Source organism: Rana temporaria, chromosome 10, assembly GCF_905171775.1.
Source record: "Rana temporaria chromosome 10, aRanTem1.1, whole genome shotgun sequence".
NCBI lineage: Eukaryota > Metazoa > Chordata > Amphibia > Anura > Ranidae > Rana > Rana temporaria.
Window position 1 is genome coordinate 80,366,242 of NC_053498.1, and position 17,604 is coordinate 80,383,845.

General features: G+C 39.0%; 1 protein-coding gene across 1 annotated transcript; it reads left to right on the top strand.

Annotated features, from left to right (window-relative positions):
• Nucleotides 1–220: 220 nt before the first annotated feature.
• LOC120915231 (serine/threonine-protein kinase SBK1-like) lies at nt 221–16,550 on the top strand. The gene is made up of 4 exons (XM_040325565.1): nt 221–557; nt 10,437–10,630; nt 14,253–14,452; nt 15,395–16,550. Exons 2-4 carry the CDS (start codon nt 10,465–10,467, stop codon nt 15,989–15,991), a joined length of 963 nt encoding a protein of 320 aa, XP_040181499.1. The 5' UTR covers nt 221–557; nt 10,437–10,464; the 3' UTR covers nt 15,992–16,550.
• Nucleotides 16,551–17,604: the final 1,054 nt, after the last annotated feature.

Genomic DNA, 17,604 nt, shown 5'->3' on the forward strand with positions numbered 1-17,604 from the left:
CAAGCTAATAAGTATAGTATTTATATTTAAAATGCGTACATTCAAATGGATTATTAATCAAATTGGTTGTTAGTACTTTGAACTTGTGAAAAGTTTCCTGTACATGTTCTGTGCAGAGAGTTCTGAACATGAAATGCGGGAATTATAAATAGAGCTTCTAATGAAGAAGAAAAAAAAAATGTGACGAGGAGATGGATAACCTGCATGCTAAGAAGGGACACTAGTTCAGACTGGTTGAATAATGTTAACAACAAGTTGAGGTGTTAGGCGTTGGTAGCACTCAGAGAGTCTAACTTTAGAAACACTTTTTGGAAAGGGCACTAAATGTGTATGGCAGGCCTACAAATGCACCTCTAGCTCTGTTTTTATTGAACCTGCCAGGAAAAAGAACAGCAGCAGTTTCTCCAGCTATACAAGACTAAAAGTGTCATTCCAGCTGCTGCCGCAGTAAGCAGAAACACAAACTGACAAATGGCTATGTGGACAAACATCTTTCAGTAGCTGGCAGTCAAGCAGGAGCATTCAACGTGGAAGGACATCATCACCATTCATTTCAGGTATGGGATTATTATACTGCATTTTTACGTCACGCATTTATTTTGCATTGCATCTAACATGTAAGTGTGAATATAATGGAATTCAGTAAATAGATAATTTATTAGGCTGCTTGTTACATAGAATAACTTGAAAATGTGTTTCTTTGTCAAGCTTCTGCAACATACTTAAGAAATGGAAATGAAATTTAGAAAAACTTAGAAAAGGTGAATTCAAATAATAGAGAACTCTGGCCTCCAATACAACCACATGCAATACCAATCTGCAGTAGTTGAACGCTATATATTTAATATAGTAATTTTAAAATAATGTGTGCTGTTTTGCTATGGGGCAATATATTTTGATATGGGCCAGTAAGGACATTCTAACCAGAAGTGGGATCACTAGTACCTATCTATAATTTTTTTTTTTTTTTGTGGATTGCTTGTTTGATAAGCTAACAAGTATTGTTCAATACATAGTCATGCATTAGTTAGTAATCTTTTTTAATTGTTTTGAGACAATTTACAGCATAAGTTTGAAATCTAATTGTTTGCTATTGGTTTGTGACCTATACTTGCACATTGCACAGTAATGTTATATTAGCCTGTAATGTAAGAGCACATCTGGAAGTGTGAATTTTCATGTGACTGTGCAGTTCTGCTTTGACACTAGATGAATCCAGATACTGGCAGGTGCTACTGGTGTATAATCATGAATGGAGCTAACATACTCCATGGTTTCATTTTACCAACGAGTTCACAAATTAGTCATATGTTTCCTCATGTGGCATATCATTAGGATAATGTAATAAGGCAAAGAGCAATGTACAAATTATGTACAGTAAAACCTTGGTTTGAGAGTAACTTGGTTTGAGAGCGTTTTGCAAGACAAGCAAAATGTTTTAATACATTTTGCCTTGATATACAAGCAATTTCTTGATATACAAGTAGTATCATGTCACAACTGAGTATAAAAAAAAGAAGTGTAGAAATATGGTTACATTTAATGAAGGTACAACATTTAGTAACTTATTGCTACACTTAAATGTAATTTAATGCAATTTTTTTAATTGGTCATTAAAAAAGATTGTGTGTGGGCTCCAGAGCATTTTTCTCGACGTGAAAAATGGGCATTAAAAATTTAGAACATGCTCTATTTTTTCTCGTTGTTTTTCACGTTGTTAAAAACGATCGTGTGTAGGCTTTAATGACGGAAAAAAAAGTGCATGCTCAGAAGCAAGTTATGAGACGGGAGCACTCGTTCTGGTAAAACTAGCGTTTGTAATGGAGATAGCACATTCATCACGCTGTAACAGACTGAAAAGCGCGACTCGTCTCTCACCAAACTTTTACTAACACAAAATCAGTAAAAGCAGGCCAAAGGGTGGCGCAATCCGAATGGAACTTCACCTTTATAGTGCCGTCGTACGTGTTGTATGTCACCGCGCTTTGCTAGAGCATTTTTTTTTTCACGATAGTGTGTATGCAAGGCAGGTTTGAGAATCACGTCGAGAAAAACGTCGTTTTTTTCCATGGCATTAAAAACGGTTGTGTGTATTAGAGGTGCCTCTCTTCTCTTTTATACCCTGTAAAAAAAATGCTTTGATATACAAGTTCTTTGGATTACAAGCATGTTTCTGGAACAAATTATGCTTGCAAACCAAGGTTTTACTGTACTTGCAATAATTCATTTTAACAGCAATTCTAAAAAAAAAAAAAAGAATGTGGTAAAAATTCTAAATAAATAAAACAGTGCAACAAATTATATAAGCTTTATTTGTTAGTATTAAATGAATTTTGTTTAGTTTTAACATAAAAATAGTTCTACTTGATTTTAATTTAATCTCTAATCTAAGCAAAAGGGAGTAGTTGAGAGCATTAGATAAATTACTGGATAAAAATGAAAGTGGACCAGATATATTTTTTTATGGTTATAGTTAGGGCATTCATGCTAAGTGTTACACTAATAGAAATGTATTGGCTCTGACAAAGATCACTTGCTATATAATAAAGACTGTTACAAAATTACAATGTTGCAGTCTGAGTGATCAGGGTTTCTTTTACGTCAGTACCGGCACCTGGCCTTGTGATCACAGCTCACTGTTGTCACTTGTTGTCAACACAGAAACCTCCCTGCACTTCACCATCCCTATAACAGCAGAAGAGGAGGTCTACCACGCCAGCCTACCTGCAGCAGATGAATTACAGCATTGCCAGCCTAGCCACTTAAAAACCCCTTCACGCCGATATACGTCAGCAGAATGGCACAGCTGGGCACAATCACATACCTGTACGTGTCTCTTTAAGCCCAGCCGTGGGGTCATGAGCACGCCGCCGACGGTGCGCTCGTGTCCCGGTCCTAAGCTCCATGACCGCACCCACGGGACCCGCGTACCCGATCGCCGCCGGTGTCCTGCGATCGGTCACAGGAGCTGAAGAACGGGGAGAGGTGTGTGAACACACCTTCCCTGTTCTTCACTGTGTCAGTGTCATTGATCGTCTGTTCCCTGATATAGGGAAAGACGATCAATGATGTCACACGTCCAGCCCCGCCCACCTACAGTTAGAAACACACATGAGGTCACACTTAACCCCTACAGCGTCCCCTAGTGGTTAACTCCTAAAATGAAATTGTCATTTTCACAGTGAATAGTGCATTTTTGTAGAACTTTTTGCTGTGAAAATGACAGTGGTCCCAAAAATGTGTCAAAATTGTCCGAGCCACGTTGCACGACCGTGCAATTGTCAGTTAAAGCGACGCAGTGCCGAATCGCAAAAAGGGGCAAGGTCCTTAACCTGCATAATGGTCCGGGTCTTAAGTGGCTAGGCAAAGCTGTAAAGTTACTGCAATGTCCATTTTCAATGCAACTGTGCACAGGCTGTGGGAGTATTCATATATCACTGACCTTCAGCCGCTATGGAATAATTCATCCTCAAAGTTTACAGTAAAAGCATTATCTGTTTCAGCAGCTTAGTTCACCCTGTTTTCTCTACCAGTAGTGAATTGGCAGCCTTTCAGCCCTTATCAGATACAAACAAAGCAGGTGCACAGAAAAAGAGGAAGAGCAAAGGCTGGACTAAGACTAAAAGAGTTCAGTCCTTCTCTTGGAAAATTTGAGGATTAATTTCTTCACAATAGCTGTAGCTAAAGGGATCACCTTGTTGTAGTTCTTAATATAATGTTTGTTAAGAATACATAGTCATGGCCGAAATTGTTGGCACCCCAGAAATCTTTCCAGAAAATCATGTATTTCTCACAGAAAAGTATTGCAGTAACACATGTTTTGCTATACACACACGTTTATTCCCTTTTTGTGTATAGGAACAAAACAAAAAAAGGGAGAAAAAAAGCAAATCGGACATAATGTCACACAACTCCAAAAATGGGCTGGTCAAAATTCTTGCCACCCTTAACTTAATATTTGGTTGCGCACCCTTTGGAAAAAATAACTGTACTATTGTGATCTCTGTGATAGGTCACAGTGATCGCATAGTACAGGGCCAATTACACTGGATCCCATACCATGTGATAGCTGTGGCCAGTCATAGCAATTCAAATTGTACACAATTGTACACATGAATATATGTTAATCATAAACATTATTGCTTAGAACTGTGATAATATCCTGATCACCTCCCAAGAGCAGTACAGTACTGCTGGTCACAGTATGAAAAAAAATTGTAAAAAATAAAAAAAATGGTAATATACATATATATATTATATATATATATATATATATATATATATATATATATATATATATATTATTTTTTTTACATACAATCACCATACTGTTACCATTCAGTGTCTCTGATCACTGCCAGATCAGTCATATGGTGACGCTGCATCGCTCTGGTGACAGCAAGTTAAAAAGATTGTGAAAAAATCATTTATTTAATTTCTTAATTTTCCAAAAAATTGTAACATAAAAATTATAATATTATGAAACTTACGATGCCTCTTACTAAATACACTTTCCAGAAGGGATCATTTGGGAGGTGTTTGCATTGTCCTGGAATTTTAGGGCCTCAAGAAACGGGATGAGGTCGTCAGTACATCAGGACTGATCAATTTTCAAATATACAACCATAGTTTGTAGACTCTATAAATTTCACACAGACTAAACAATATACACTGATTTTAAATAAGGTTGTTAGGGTCAACTGATGTTTTTATTTTCTGCCTCTAAATGTCCCTGCATGTTAGCCTATCTATGTCTATGCACACATACAGTAGGCGTTTAGAGGAGTTTAGAAGCAGGGGCATTTAGAGGCAGAAAACGTTTATTAATTTCAATGTCCAGAATAAATTAATATTCTGCCCAATTAAATCAATTAACGCTCACATGCGTCTAAACCTATTTGCAAGCGTCAAGCATTTTTTTGCGCCAAAGCGCTGCTGTCAGGGGGACAGGTGTCTACGAGAGATGGCAAAATATTCAGTGTGCATCTTGCCTTAATTAGGAAGTGATAGAGAATCTTTTCATTGGGGGAAGAGCAGCAACAAAGTTGGGAAGCATTGGAACTTTTGTCTGATTTTAAAGCTGTCTCTGCTTTAGGCTGGGTTCACACCATCGCCGCATGTGGCTCCCAGCAGGGGTCCGATGCATTCTGGTTCACCGTTTCAGGTCCGATTTCAGCCCGAATTTTTGGCTGAATTTGGACCTGAAACGGACTAAAAGACGCACAGGTCTCCTGGGCCAATTCGCACCGCATCTGCCCCAGAGATATGGGAACCGGCTCCATAGAAAGCCAGTCAAAATCTTCTGCTATTGCAAATTGAATGCGAGGAACCCAGTCTCAAAGATTCCCTTTCGACCTTTTTAGTACCCTGATGTCAAAGGTACAGCAAAAGAGCAGAATTCTCCCGAAAAGGGCCACAAACAATAAAAAGCTGACAGTTTCTAATTTTTCCACACTCTATTAAAAAATAAAACAAGGGTTTAACTGGGTTTGGGTTTTTTATTATTGCAAAAACTGTGTTTTATTTTTGATCGAGTGGTAAAAGGTTTGAACCTTTTTCTGTGCTTAATACTACCATAGACTAGGTTCATACCTGTGCGGGTGGTGCCAATGCGGCACCCGCACAAATTCCCGCAGCTGAACCACCCGCACAGTGAAACGTGGGACCCCATTAATCCTAATGACACGCTGCCCGCACTGGAAACCACGCTGTACTTTCAGTTCCCACGCAGGCTGTGATTTTCAGAGTAGTGAAGGGACTTCTTTTCTGCGTTTAATGGGGCACGGACATTTTTAACAGTGATGGGACGATCACGGAGGTGGTGAAATCACGTCGCATTTGAACACTCCACAGGAGGAATATTTATTGTTTAGGAGCACTTGGTTATCACATTGGGACTTTCTAAATAAAGGGAGGAGGATTCACACAGGAATTCTCCCTTTTATATATATATATTTTTATTATTATTTTTTATTTCTACTATATTAATTGTGGTTTTGTGACACCATATTTTTGGTGAACCCGTAATAGGGTAGCGCACACTTTCGATGATTTAAGGAGCACTATTAGATATATCAACATGTGCATGGTATATTTATGTTTTTTTATATATTTACAGTCTTTTTAGAAAAATATCTGTATATAGGCACTTGGTATATGAAGGGCTGATATCTATTTACACACATACTGTTGGTGGATTGTCATTTATTAGCAAATTTGTGGTGGAATAGCACAAGGTGATATTCACAGTTGCTAATTAATTTTGTTTATTGCACAAGGTTAGATGGATCGAGGTCACCTACCAGGGTAGCGCAATCCCCATACTATATCAATGGGGCACGGCAGCCTATTCAAATGAATGAGCTATTGTGCCCAAGCATACGCAGGCCGCAGAGCTCACACAAGTGTGTTCCTAGCCTTTGTCACCAGTAGAGAAGGTTTTCCTTCAGTTTCTTTCCTAATGATGGGGTCACGACGACAATAAAAACCAGACAGCTGAACTCCAGCCTTATTTTCAGTCTTGCACATTTGAAAGCTGCAGCAAGTCAGACACAGGGGCGGATCCAGAGTCTAGAAAGGGACAAACAACTTATGATGCGAAACCATAGAAGAGACGTTATGGGCAAATGAACCGTGAGCAAGTCTCGTTTTCCTTTTTGGTTGAGTCTGAAGTAAAAAAAAAAAAAAAAAAAAAAAAAAGAGTCTAGTCTCGGGAGGGGCACTTCCAGAAAAATTTTTGCAGGCAATTTTTTGGGGAAATGGCTTTCGATTATGGAGGCTCGGCACATTTTGGTGGCCTGCATGCAAAGGCAGCCTTTCTAGGAATGCCCACTCGTTCATCCTGACATTTTCATATTTACACAACTCTTCCCAAGACTCAGACCATTGCTTGCATCAGGGCTGAGGACTCTTCCGTGGAGTACTTGTGTTCTGAGGAAGCTATATACAGGACACTGGTGGCCCCTCCCACCTGCGTTGCATAGAGAAACACAGAGACTAGAGTGTAATCACATCACTGGGTTGAAAATAAGGTATGTAATTAAACTTTAAAGGTTTTATTTAAAAATGCATATTAATGATGGAGGAAAGGAGGAATCATGGAAGGCAAAATATAATTAAAAACAAATATGAGCTTTAAGGCCTCGTACACACGATAGGTTAACCAGAGGACAACGGTCTGATAGACCGTTTTCATCGGTCAAAACCGATCGTGTGTGGGCCCCATAGGTTATTTAACCATCGGTTAAAAAAAGCCAACTTGCTTTAAATTTAACCGATGGATTCCTAACCGATAGGTCAAAACCGATCGTTAGTAAGCATGACCATCGGTTAAAAATCCACGCATGCTCAGAATCAAGTCGACGCATGCTTGGAAGCATTGAACTTCATTTTTTTCAGCACGTCGTTGTGTTTTACGTCACCGCATTCTGACACGATCGGTTATTTAACCGATGGTGTGTGGGCGCGACAGACCATCAGTTAGCTTCATCGGTTAACCTATGGACAAGGGTCTTTCAGACCATTCTCATCGGACGGACTGGTCGTGTGTACGAGGCTTAACTCTACTCCACTCAAAAACAAAAGTTTTCTACTTTAATGTGATCCTCAAAAAGTTTTAATTTGAAAAGGTTGTTTGTGTCATTTACCTAAAGTCATATGAATACAGTATAGCACATTTACTAGTACCAGCTGACCCAATACAGTCAGGACATGTGTATGTCATCTCTCACAATGATCACAATAACTGGACTCCTGGGTATCCAGTTTATGTAGTAAAGACAATTGGGGTACCTACTGCATACATTCCTAATATCAAAACAGAAGGGCTACATCCTTCAGTAGTTATCTTGCGATATCTTAAAAAGGCGGGGATACACTAAAGTGTAAACATGATATAATATAATAGATCAAATAAATCTTCAATTAAAATGCACATTTTCTCTATGTAGGCATTGCCTTGGCTCTGAAATTTGATATGGATGAACATTACCTCTTTCTATAGATCACTACACTTGGCACTACAAGATGATAGTGAATTTGTGATGATTACATATGTCATTTATTGGGAAAGGTCTAAGGTTATCTATTTCAAGGGTGATCCATGAGAGATTCTCGCATGATGCAATTTTGGAGTGCCACTGAAGTTGTACACACAAGCACTTTTATAACTCTGCTGTTTCTCCAGTAGAACTTATTGTATGATGGACTGTTTTATTCGCAACTGGGTATACTGCGTGGTTATATCTGCAAGAAAGAAAATTACAAACATTTATGAACCATTACAGTATATAATGGGCTTAACTTATTCCCATTGCCTATACCCAATATTTGTCGGTGCAAGCTAGGCTGCTAAAATCTTGCAGGGAAAGAGAATAGACAGGCCCACTCCCCTGCGCATAAAATGTGTGTTAAAATAAATGTTTATATTTTTTGTCCGTAATTATTATGGTCTGGATTTAAGAATACATTTTGCTAATTTTTGGTCGGGTATGTATGAAATATTAAATACTTTATATTTACTCATACAACTAAATTCCAGGAAACGTCTCACCATAGACCCATTTTTTACCCCCCTCCCTAGCTTTTTTTTTTGCAGTGGAATCCATACAGAATTTTGGAGCGAGACAGACTCTCTTTAAAACATTCATAGTGCTTTGTGTAGCCAGTGTTCGGCTTCCTGCACATGAGCATATTAAAGGGGAGGGGGTGGGAGCGGCTGGCGGATCGCTGAGAGGCTGAGCCAGCTGTCGGTTCAAGCTTCTGGGTGGACCCCGACCATATGGTTGGGATCTTTCCAGAGCCTAGACCGGCTCTGTGACTTCAGCTGACTGCAGGCTTCAACCCCCTATTGACTGAAATTGGATCACAGGAGTGCAGAACGAACTGCACAACTGTGATCCATAGGAGAAGTACTGCCAAAATAGCTTCGGCTATACTTCTTCTTCAAGTGTATGCATGCATTTATGCAAGTATGCTTGTCAATTATGCCAGTAAGCTCATCTCCTGTCCAGGTGTGGGACTTTTTTATGCCTCTGAACACTGCTTTAAAATAGCAACCTAAATGCCACAATGTGCATGGACGTATTGGCTTAAATGGAGCTGCGTTCAGAAGCATAAAAAAAAAGCTGCATTTTTATGCATGTGTCCACGAGGTCTTATGCTTGGACTTAGTATTGTTTATAAAATGAGTTTTTAATTTTGTTTTTTATAAATTTTAATCACAAGTATCATTTAAAAAAAAAAAAATAAAGATGAACCAAATCAGTGTTCTAACAACCAACTCTGACAATTAGTTTTTCTCTGCCTGCATTTCCCTAAAAGGCTATGAAAATGTAATGTATGGAGGGACAGTATTTTAGTTTGTTGCTTATCCTGAATTTTCACGGCCCAATGGGAAGTTTTTGTGCAATACAGTGCAGGTGCAATAATTACCACTGACCTACAATGTAACCTTCCATATCCTCCGCTATAGTCATAAATGCTCACCAAGTTGTGCATGAAATTGAGAATCACTCAAAACCCTGAGATTGTCCCTGTAAAAACCAAGCCTTTCTTTATAAATGATCTTTTAGAAAACTGATTTGTAGTGAATAATTTCATGGACCCAACTGATTTCGAATGACTTTTTCATATACATTTCTCGATTTTCATAGAACAATAGTTTTACTTCTATAATAACTTTGACAAGTGCATGGGCATTAGACTAGCTACGATTTTTCTGAATTAAATTAAGTTTTCCATCCCTGTCCTTTTTTATTTCACTTGCTATGGTCGACACAGATTGTTAGATTTTTTTCAACTTTCCATCTATTAAATCTTCTGCCCTTGTTGTTTTAACTTTGGATAGTAAAACCTTTTTTTCTGCCAGTAAATACCATATACAGCCCACTTCCTGTTTCTTGTCTGGGCATTAGACTAGGCTTATGACATCATGCACAGCTCTCTCTCTCACTCTCGGGAGAGTTTGCCAGGAAGGGAGTGGGGATGAGTCACAAGAGGGCCAATGAGCGCTGCAGAGCTGGAGGTGTGCCTGTGTAAATCCAGGAAGTGAACAGGCAGCAGCATCAGCTGCCCACATTAAAAATGGCTGCAGCCAGACTTAGTGGATGGAGATTTCTGCAGCATATTTGGCAAGTACAGAATCACATTGGATATAAAATAATATGCAAAGTGGTTGGAGGGAAGCTTCAGAGTGAACAAGTAAATTTTCTAAATGTTGCAGGTGTAAGGCCAGCTTCATTTTGTCCCACTGTAAGCAAAACCTGAAAAGGTGACTTCTAGTAATGCATACATCTTTTAATGGGGATAAAAATAATTAAACATTGATACAATAGAACAGTTTTGCAATCATACTTTAAGAGATTGTTGATCAAAAACAACATTACATTTTTATTTGTTAAATAGTTATACCAATTTTTTTTTTATTCCCTGAACAGGAAAGGAAATCTGAGAACCTTATAAAATATGAACCTAAATGAAAAAAGGTGGAATGAGAACTACCTGGAAGAAATGCTATGTTTTACTTCTCAAAACCTACCATTGATTAAAGTTGAAGATAATTACACTATTGTCAAAGAGCTGGGCAGTGGTTCTTATGGACACGTACTACTTGCAATGAACCAGTCCAGAGGTAGGAGTGAAACTTTTGACGCTCACCTTTCATTTCCCTTAACCCATACATGCCACAGAATAATGTACCACGCTGCATCAATTTTTTGCTTCACTGCTCCCAGGGCAACTTTTCCCAGCCCTGTGTATAGGTAATAGAATAGGTCATTCTCTGTGCAAATGGGGCCAGATACTGAGCAATAATTGTGCAATGTCTTGCTCAATGGACCTGTGTAAATTATTTGTGATACTATACATGGGATAGCAGGATTGTTTGTTGGTTTAGAGTCGGGTAGTGTGACCCATGACAGCAATTTTATGCAAAAATAAGAACAAAAGATCATAATGAAAGAGTTGGCTGTAGCTTTAAAGGAAAATTAGGGCCAAAGCTTTTTTAGTCTTACAGTACTTCTCCAGGTTTCAGGAGTGAACTTCGTTCTACATGTCTGTCACCAGTGTTCAGCCGACAGTGAGCTGACGTCACTAAGCCCGTCCAGCCTCTGGAGAGATCCCTGCTTTAAAGTGTTACTAAACCCAGGACCCTGCATTCACTATATCTGGTCTCCCACAGTACACAGAACATCGAAATGCAACAGTTTTAATAAATATAAAATGTTAAATACCTTTTTTCATCAGCAGCTTGAGCAGTCTTGTGACTTCTATCAGTACCTGGTTAAACCTTGTAGGAGGAGTTTACGTTCTGCTCTGACTGTCCCATCAGGCTGTAGTACTCATGACCCTCTGTCTGGACAGTGCTGATGGGCCCTGTGCTGATCACATAGCCAAACTGTCTAGCGATACACACAAAACTGAGCATGTGCAGCTTGTCCCCTAGCCTCTGTTCGATTGGGGACAGTGGAAAAGGGGGAGGAACAGAGAAGATAGGATAAAACAGCATTTTTACACAATTCAGAGGATTAACTCCTTAGGTGCCTTTGTGAGTATAACAAGCATGCTTTACTGCATATACAGAATCCTCACAAATGCCTGGACCGGCAACTGGCTTAGCCTCTCAGTACACCACTGAGAGCCTGAGCCAGTTGCTCCCATCCCCTCCACAGCACGGCACACCAGTAAGTGCTGCGGGGGTAGAGCAGAGAGCCGGTGACTGACAGCCATCAGCTCTGCCATTGAAGCCCGAGAACTGAGCGATCAGTGGTCTTTGATCACTCCGTTTTCCGTGTAGAGGCGACAAGGAACAAATGCAGCATTGGATTGATGCTGCATCCACCTAGGTGAGTATGTGTCTTAATACCCCACACTTCTCTTTTAAACAAGCATGTATCAGGCCCCAGCACTCAAAAATGCTCTAGTGTTATGGGCCTTATATCTACAAAAAAAAGCGATATTCTTGCTTTAAAACTTACTAGGCTTGTATAACTAAGAATAATAGTATTCTTATCTACAGGAACACAGCAGGCAGATGCACTTTGGGAGCAGAAATTTAAAAGTCATATGTTAATGTTGAATATTTTTTTAAAACAAAACAAGTAATTGCTCCACATTTATTGATCCTGTTAGTACATATCCCTTCTTAAAGAGAAATCCCACCAAGATGGGCACCTTCATGTTAAGATGCTGTGGTAACAAGTCGTTAATTTTCTGCAGACACAAAATTAGCTCTGTACAAGTGGCACATCCTTTACATACCATTCCCAGTAGGCACTACAAATCTTGGCACTGCATCACAATAGCTTCACAAATTTAGATCATGCACAAGGCACAGAAAGTATGCCATGCTCTGTTACCATAACACTGCATCAATATTGAGCGTTTATCTGGTTTAGTATGACCCACTTAGAAGATCTGAGAGTAAACCACTGGGCTTTTTTTTTTTAACTAGACTGTTACAGTACATGAAGCATGGGGCTGGCTTTTCACTTTGATACCATTATGACCCGACAGTGATGGTTAGTACAATAGGTCCAGGGGAGGTCAGAAGTGGTGATAGTGATTGACAAGGAGGAAAGTGCGTAAGCAGCTGACGTGTGGCATAAGAAAAGGGCAGCAAAGAACAAATACTAATGTACTGCACTAGTGATGCATTCTGCTATAAGACAGACAGCATGAACGCAAGCGACCAAAGTGGAAAAGTAGTGATAAGTGAAGTGGTACATTTCAGTTAAAGGATCAAATGCTGGAAATCTCCAGACTTTGTGAGGGACACCATTTTGATATTTTATTTAAACATGAAGTTATGAAAGTATGTGCTTCAACAAACTTGATGAACTTTGAGTACCAATCTAGATATGAAACTTCTGTGCAAAACATCTACCAAATACACTAGAAATGCCAAAAGAAGTGAAAATTCAGTTGCGAGTAGTGAAATATTTAACTCCAACAAAGACATTTCCATGGAGTGTTCTGGCCGTCTGTGGATCCAATATATTGATACCATTGACCCTCAAAAAGAATGCAGCAAGTCAGACAAAAGTCAGAACTCTTTTTAATTGTGTGCCACAAAACTCCTCCGGTGTACCTCCAGTGCACTTAACTTTCACCCAAAGGTGTACTCACCCCTTATTGCCAGAACCAATAGAAACCAAGTACAAACTCACATTATCCCCCTTTAAGGATTAGGCAAGTATTCCAGCTCCCTCGGCAGTAAACTCATTCACATTCAGGATTTTTTCTCAAAACAAAAGCAGACTCATAGTGCTCTTCGTTTATTTACAGCAAGATTAAAAACACTTGCATTCACTAATGCACTCTGCCTTGTGCATACAGGTCTATGTGACAAATTGCAGCCGGTGTCTTGTCACATTCGGCTCCCCATCCCAGATTGCTCCGGAAGTGACGTTCCGTCGCCGCCATCTTGCTACACCCCACACCATTGCACAGTACTGATAGAGTGAGAAGGGGGCAAGCGGACATCTTGTTACACCCACCAGAGTTTTAGATTTCACAATTATTTTCAACACAAAACTGAGCTTATATGCTTAAATACAGTGTATGGAAATCCGGACGGACTGTTTACATGTTAAATTTGCTGACCTTACATGGTTGCTATTGAGACAGAACACCTCTGATTTTCACATTTAACATGTAAACAGTCCGTCGGATTTACAAACACTGTATTTAAGAATATAAGCTCCATTTTGTGTTAAAAATAACTGTGAAATCTAAAACTCCGATGGGTGCAACAAGATATCCGCTTGCCCCCTTCACACTCTATCATTACTGTGCAATGGTGTGGGGTGTAGCAAGATGGCGGCGAGGAAACGTCACTTCCAGAGCAATCTATGATGGGGAGCGGAATCTCACACTACACCGGCTCTCGATCTCTGCCACACTCCTCATACACCTAGGATTCCTGGTTAGATTTCCCATACCTCTTCCTGTTGTATCATGATGTCACCTCGTAACTGAACCCTACAGGTTACATCATCAGACTTCATCAGGGGCTTGGAGGAGGGGGGTGATTTCCATGGTCTCATTGCTAAACTGGCTCTCTTTCTCCTCGTTGTTTAATGCCATCATTTCTTCTTTAGTCATGCATACATTAAAGGGCTCTTACAGACATGTGTCTACACCATCTAGCTGTATCTTTTGCCAAAACATTTCAGAGATTAATCTCATGCTCTCAGAAAACCTTAACATGTGCAAAAAAAATGATACATATCTTTGTTTATTTTGTATTACAGGGAATCTAATGGCACTCAAGTTCATGCAGAAAAACATAACTGAGCTTCGTGTTTTCCTTATTGAATACTGTCTATCCCTCAGTTTGTCAACTCACCCATGCATTATCAATACTTTTGGAATCGCTTTCCAGACAGAAAGACATTATGTCTTTGCCCAGGAACTTGCAAATGATAACCTCTTCTCCCTTATGAAGCCTCAGGTAAATAGAGATCTGACAAGAGATAAATCATGTTTCAGCTTTATGCTTTGCAAATCTTTAGAATACTCCAGGTTGGCTTAGCTGTCTGACTTATATTTTTCATATATTCCAAACCACTTATTTCTACGTGTCTCTGCAGCCCATCCAGAGAGGTAGTAGACAGGTATATGTGGCATGTCCAAAGAAGTAGTATTCCAAAGAGGTAAGAGGGGATAGAGTATTACTGCACTACCAAAGAAATGGGAATGAGGGGGGGGTAGGGTGGTAGAAAAGGAGGGAGGGGGACGTGGAAGAGGAGTACTGCTGCAGCACTAAAGGTGTATCAAACCCAAAGTAAATGTGAATAATAGATAGCACTGTGTCGTGTAAATAAAAAAGTGGAAAAAAAATAATTCCAAAGAGGTACTTGTACTTGTCCAGATGAGTGCAGCTTTCACACTTTGGCCTGAACTAATGGGCCGTCTGCTTTGTTGCCAGTAATTAATATGGACCACTGTATTCTGCAGTGTGTGAAACATGTAGTTATCAACTGGATAGGTACAATGTGCAAAAAAAGCCATTTGCCCAGGCTGGGGGGGGACCTAGAGGACCTTTGGTTCGAAATTTTCCATGTCTGTTTTTTTCAGTTTCACCCATCTCCTGCAGCTTTTATGAAGGGATCTGAACTCTTCCGTATTGGATTGCTAATTTTTTTTTTTCATAAGGCTGCCTTCACACCCAAGCACTTTTCTTGTGGTGCAGTTGGAGTGCATTGCTGTTTACATGTGTTGCCATTTATCCATATGACAGATGTGTTTTACTGAAAATAACACCAGAGGCCCAAGATAAGACTGGTAGCCACTCGAAAATCTAGAATCACATTAAAGTACTGTTGAAAAGTAAATCACTAGTAGTCAGTTGTATACATTTATACTAATTTCTTTTCTTTTTTTTTTTTATTAGGCTGGTGTACCAGAAAGTTCAGTCAAGCGTTGTGCTATCCAACTTTCCAGTGCATTGGATTACATGCACAAAAAAGGTCTGGTTCATCGTGATATCAAGCCTGAAAATATTCTTATCTTTGATAAAGAGTGCCGCCAAATTAAATTGACAGATTTTGGACTATCTTGCCGAAATGGAGCACCTGTGGAATCGATGGCTGAAAATTTGCCTTACACAGCCCCAGAAATGTGCTGTCTTGGAGCAGCAGACAAGCTAATTGCACATACAAGTTTAGACACATGGTCATTTGGGGTTCTCCTCTTTTGCACATTAACTGGATATTTTCCATGGCCTTCTGCAGTTACCACTGATACCCATTATGTAGAATACACCAAATGGCAAAGAAGCAAAAGGATTTTCCAGGTTCCAACCCACTGGAAGACCTTTAGTCAACAAGCTATAGAAATGTTGACAAAATTGATTGTCCCCGATCCAGAAAAGAGATGTTCTTCCACAGAAGTCCTAAAATATCTCAAAGTACCCTGGAAGGTCATCCTTGATAATCACAAGGCTACCAATTCTAACGCTTTTAAAAACAAAAACTTTGTTTGGAGATAGTACAAGCCAGTAACGAATACATACGTTTTCTGACTGAACCAGCTAAAATGAGTAAACGATTTGAAATATGCTGCTTCGGGTTTCACCAGACTTTCACTTTTTTGGATGGCCAAAGACTTTGGTGCTCCATACATACATGAAATGTTATCTTTAATATATCATGACTCTGATAAGATGTCAAAAGGACACTCCCTTCAGTAACATTTTTTTAAACTCATTTTTTAGGCAAGCTCTCATTCCTTTTGTTTTATATAAAGCATTTGTATGTCATAACTCTAATACAGCCCCTTTATGTTGTCAATTTGAGTGCTACAAAAGATGCTGCTGGTTTGTGTTTCAAAGCTTGTATGAGGCACTGGGAGAAGCAATTTGAATGGCAAACCCCAGTGAAATGGAAGTGTGTTCCATATATCCTTTGAATGAGGATTGGATGGGGTCCTTATGGAGTTTGAGCGAATGCATATGTTTTAGGCTGCTATATGTGGAATTTTTTTTAACGTTTTTGGAACCAATTATTTTATACATGTATACGATAATAAATTTTATGGTTTAACATCCAGTTTTGCTGCAAATTTCATACCATTCAGACAAACTAAAGTCGTAAAACACTCGTTCTCAATTTTCATATTAAGGGTCAACCATTTGCTCAGAAACAATCACTATAGTGTTAAAGTACTTTTTATGCAACTCTTGATTCTAAACACACAAATGTACTGAATTACTTCCAAAGTAAAGGTCCATAGATGATCTTGTATCCAAAAGATAATGCTATGTGACAGTATGGATGCTGGCTAAAGAAGATGGTTTCTGTATTTGTTAATCAATTTTTCTTCAGATTTTGGTTACTTAATATCTCTTTTGGCATGTAAAGGGTTTTCACAATAATGAAGGTAATTCCTGGGTTTAAAAAAAATAAAGAAATAATAGTTTGCATAGTAACAATTTTTGCACGCATTATTAATAAAGTTAGAAAGATTCATAAAGCCCTGTACACACGATCGGTTTGTCTGATGAAAACAGACCGATGGGCCGTTTTCATCGGACAAACCAATCGTTTGTTTTCCATCTGTGAAAAAAAAATAGAACATGTTTTAAAATTTTCCTATGGATAAAACGCCGAAAAAAACGATCGTCTGTGTGGAAGTCCATCGGTCAAAAATCCACGCATGCTCAGAATCAAGTCGATGCATGCTTGGAAAGCATTAAACTTCATTTTTCTCAGCACGTCGTAGTGTTTTACGTCACTGCGTTTGGACACGGTCAGATTTTTGACCGATGATGTGTAGGCAAGACTGATGAAAGTCAGCTTCATCAGATATCCGATGAAAAAATCCATTGGATTAGATTCCATCAGATATCCGATCGTGTATACAGGGCTTTAGATGTGGCAGCATAAACCAACAGGTCAAATGAATCTGACTATCTTTTAATGAACAATATAGAAAACTAAATTTTTAAAATATTGATCCAAATATTGAAGCCAATTTACTATACATAATTTTTTTTAAAGAGAGCTCAGTTCTTTGTCCCGATTGATCTTCTGCATACCTGCATCCTCAAAAGGCAAGGATGATTTTTTAGGTGTCTACTTAACCTAAAAAAAACACATATGT

Excerpts from the sequence above, each read along its gene's own strand:
- LOC120915231 (XM_040325565.1), top strand. The coding sequence starts at position 10,465 with ATGAACCTAAATGAAAAAAGGTGGAATGAGAACTACCTGGAAGAAATG. Across the intron at positions 10,631-14,252 it reads TGCAATGAACCAGTCCAGAG|GGAATCTAATGGCACTCAAG; the intron begins GTAGGAGTGAAA and ends TTTGTATTACAG. Across the intron at positions 14,453-15,394 it reads TCTCCCTTATGAAGCCTCAG|GCTGGTGTACCAGAAAGTTC; the intron begins GTAAATAGAGAT and ends TTTTTTTATTAG.